Source organism: Babjeviella inositovora (genome assembly GCF_001661335.1).
Source record: "Babjeviella inositovora NRRL Y-12698 unplaced genomic scaffold BABINscaffold_10, whole genome shotgun sequence".
Classification (NCBI taxonomy): domain Eukaryota; kingdom Fungi; phylum Ascomycota; class Pichiomycetes; order Serinales; genus Babjeviella; species Babjeviella inositovora.
Genome location: NW_017566847.1, coordinates 599,532 through 601,174, shown reverse-complemented (window position 1 = coordinate 601,174; position 1,643 = coordinate 599,532). Strand labels below are relative to the sequence as shown.

At 41.5% G+C, this 1,643-nt stretch overlaps 1 protein-coding gene across 1 annotated transcript in view; it reads left to right on the top strand.

Moving 5' to 3' along the window:
- BABINDRAFT_39553 (uncharacterized protein) overlaps positions 1-1,643 on the top strand; it is a gene marked incomplete at both ends in the record, with an annotated part of 8,365 nt that overhangs the window by 5,214 nt on the left and 1,508 nt on the right. The window contains one exon of the mRNA XM_019131932.1: positions 764-792. Coding sequence (XP_018983944.1) covers positions 764-792 — 29 coding nt within the window. The remainder of the gene's footprint in view (positions 1-763; positions 793-1,643) is intronic.

The following is a 1,643-nucleotide window of genomic DNA, read 5'->3' as shown; positions in this document are numbered from 1 at the left end:
AACTACAGACAGGCGGCAATGAGTTTCCTCAACACTAACTACCAAAACATTTTAATGTAAACTCTGTTGATTCCCACCTTTCTGACTGATAATAAATGACACGTTTTTACTGTTTATAGTTATATATCCATCGCTTAGTAACAGCCTGAATATACATGAAGTAGTCATTACAGCACTGATATTGCCCATTTCACCATACAGAAGGGTAGTGTATTAGGTAACCGTTGACACCATTAGCCAAGAGGATATCACTTGAGAGGTGATATCTGCCGATGTCGGTAGGGTTCAACGACACATTTAATATAAACATCTTCTTTCGGTTTCCCGTATCGAGCGCAAGCCAAGCCATATTGAGTCTTATGGAGAGGATTGAAGATGCTTGGTATATTGATTTTGGCTTAGTGTTGGGACCGCAATCACTTCAGATTGTCTATACCCCCTAAAGCATATCTTACTTGAGCCTACCACAACTATGAATCCTTTATCGAAGTTGTGGTGTCGGATAGTCTCAGGTAACCTTCAGGAAAAGCATTGTAGGTGCATTTGGCTAAAGTACCATGAATTAGGAGGTCTTAATGCTTTGCTGATTCAAAGGAGAAAGTATCCTTTAGGGTCTGCAGAACAAGGTAATACGTGATATTTTCTTACCAATAAACCCCGATCTACAACGTGTAGTAAAGGTGCCATTTAACTAGACGGACGTCGGAGTTCAGTGTCCCATTATCTCTGATAACCGGATATCCTGGCATCGTATCCGCCTCAGTATATAGGGCCACCGACTACCCTTCTCTTGTAGATACCTTACATAGAAATTCATTCTCTTTTAGCTAGCTAACAGTATCTACTATTACGTACTAGATATACCACATAAGCCAGTCCTTATTCACTTTATGAGGAGTTCGGTCAAACGAAATTGAGAAATCTATTCACAATATCTTTACCTTTTTCGACAGTTTTACGAGTGTCGTCTTACGGAGATAAGGCTTATATCCTTGCGTGCATAATTATTGTTTACAAAGCCGGCGGATGGCAATGCACAAAATGGTAGGTAGACCCGCGAAAGTCACCTACCCACCGCAGACCGAAATCCATCCCACTGCAAAATGTGATTGCATTAAACCCGCTAAACGCTGATACCACCAAACTGTGATATATCCAGTAGGTAATAGTGGATACTGTTAGCTAGCTAAAAGAGAATGAATTTCTATGTAAGGTATCTACAAGAGAAGGGTAGTCGGTGGCCCTATATACTGAGGCGGATACGATGCCAGGATATCCGGTTATCAGAGATAATGGGACACTGAACTCCGACGTCCGTCTAGTAAAATGGCACCTTTACTGCACAAAGCTTCAAAAAGGGTATAAAACTTGCTTCTATTCCTCTCAAAAATGATCCCATGAAATAGAAAAGTACCAAGAAAAAGAAAGCATATTACCCACGAAATGAAATCAGTTTTGGCCAATTTGGGATTAGCCCTTCAACTTTTGGCGTTAACATCATCCGTCCACGGTCTACTGGGCCCTCAAATTACGTTACCCGATGGAGACATCATCACCGGTAACTACGAACCTCTTAACAACCTTGAATCTTATTTGGGTATCCCATTTGCGGCTCCGCCGGTCGGACCGTTGAGATTCAAACC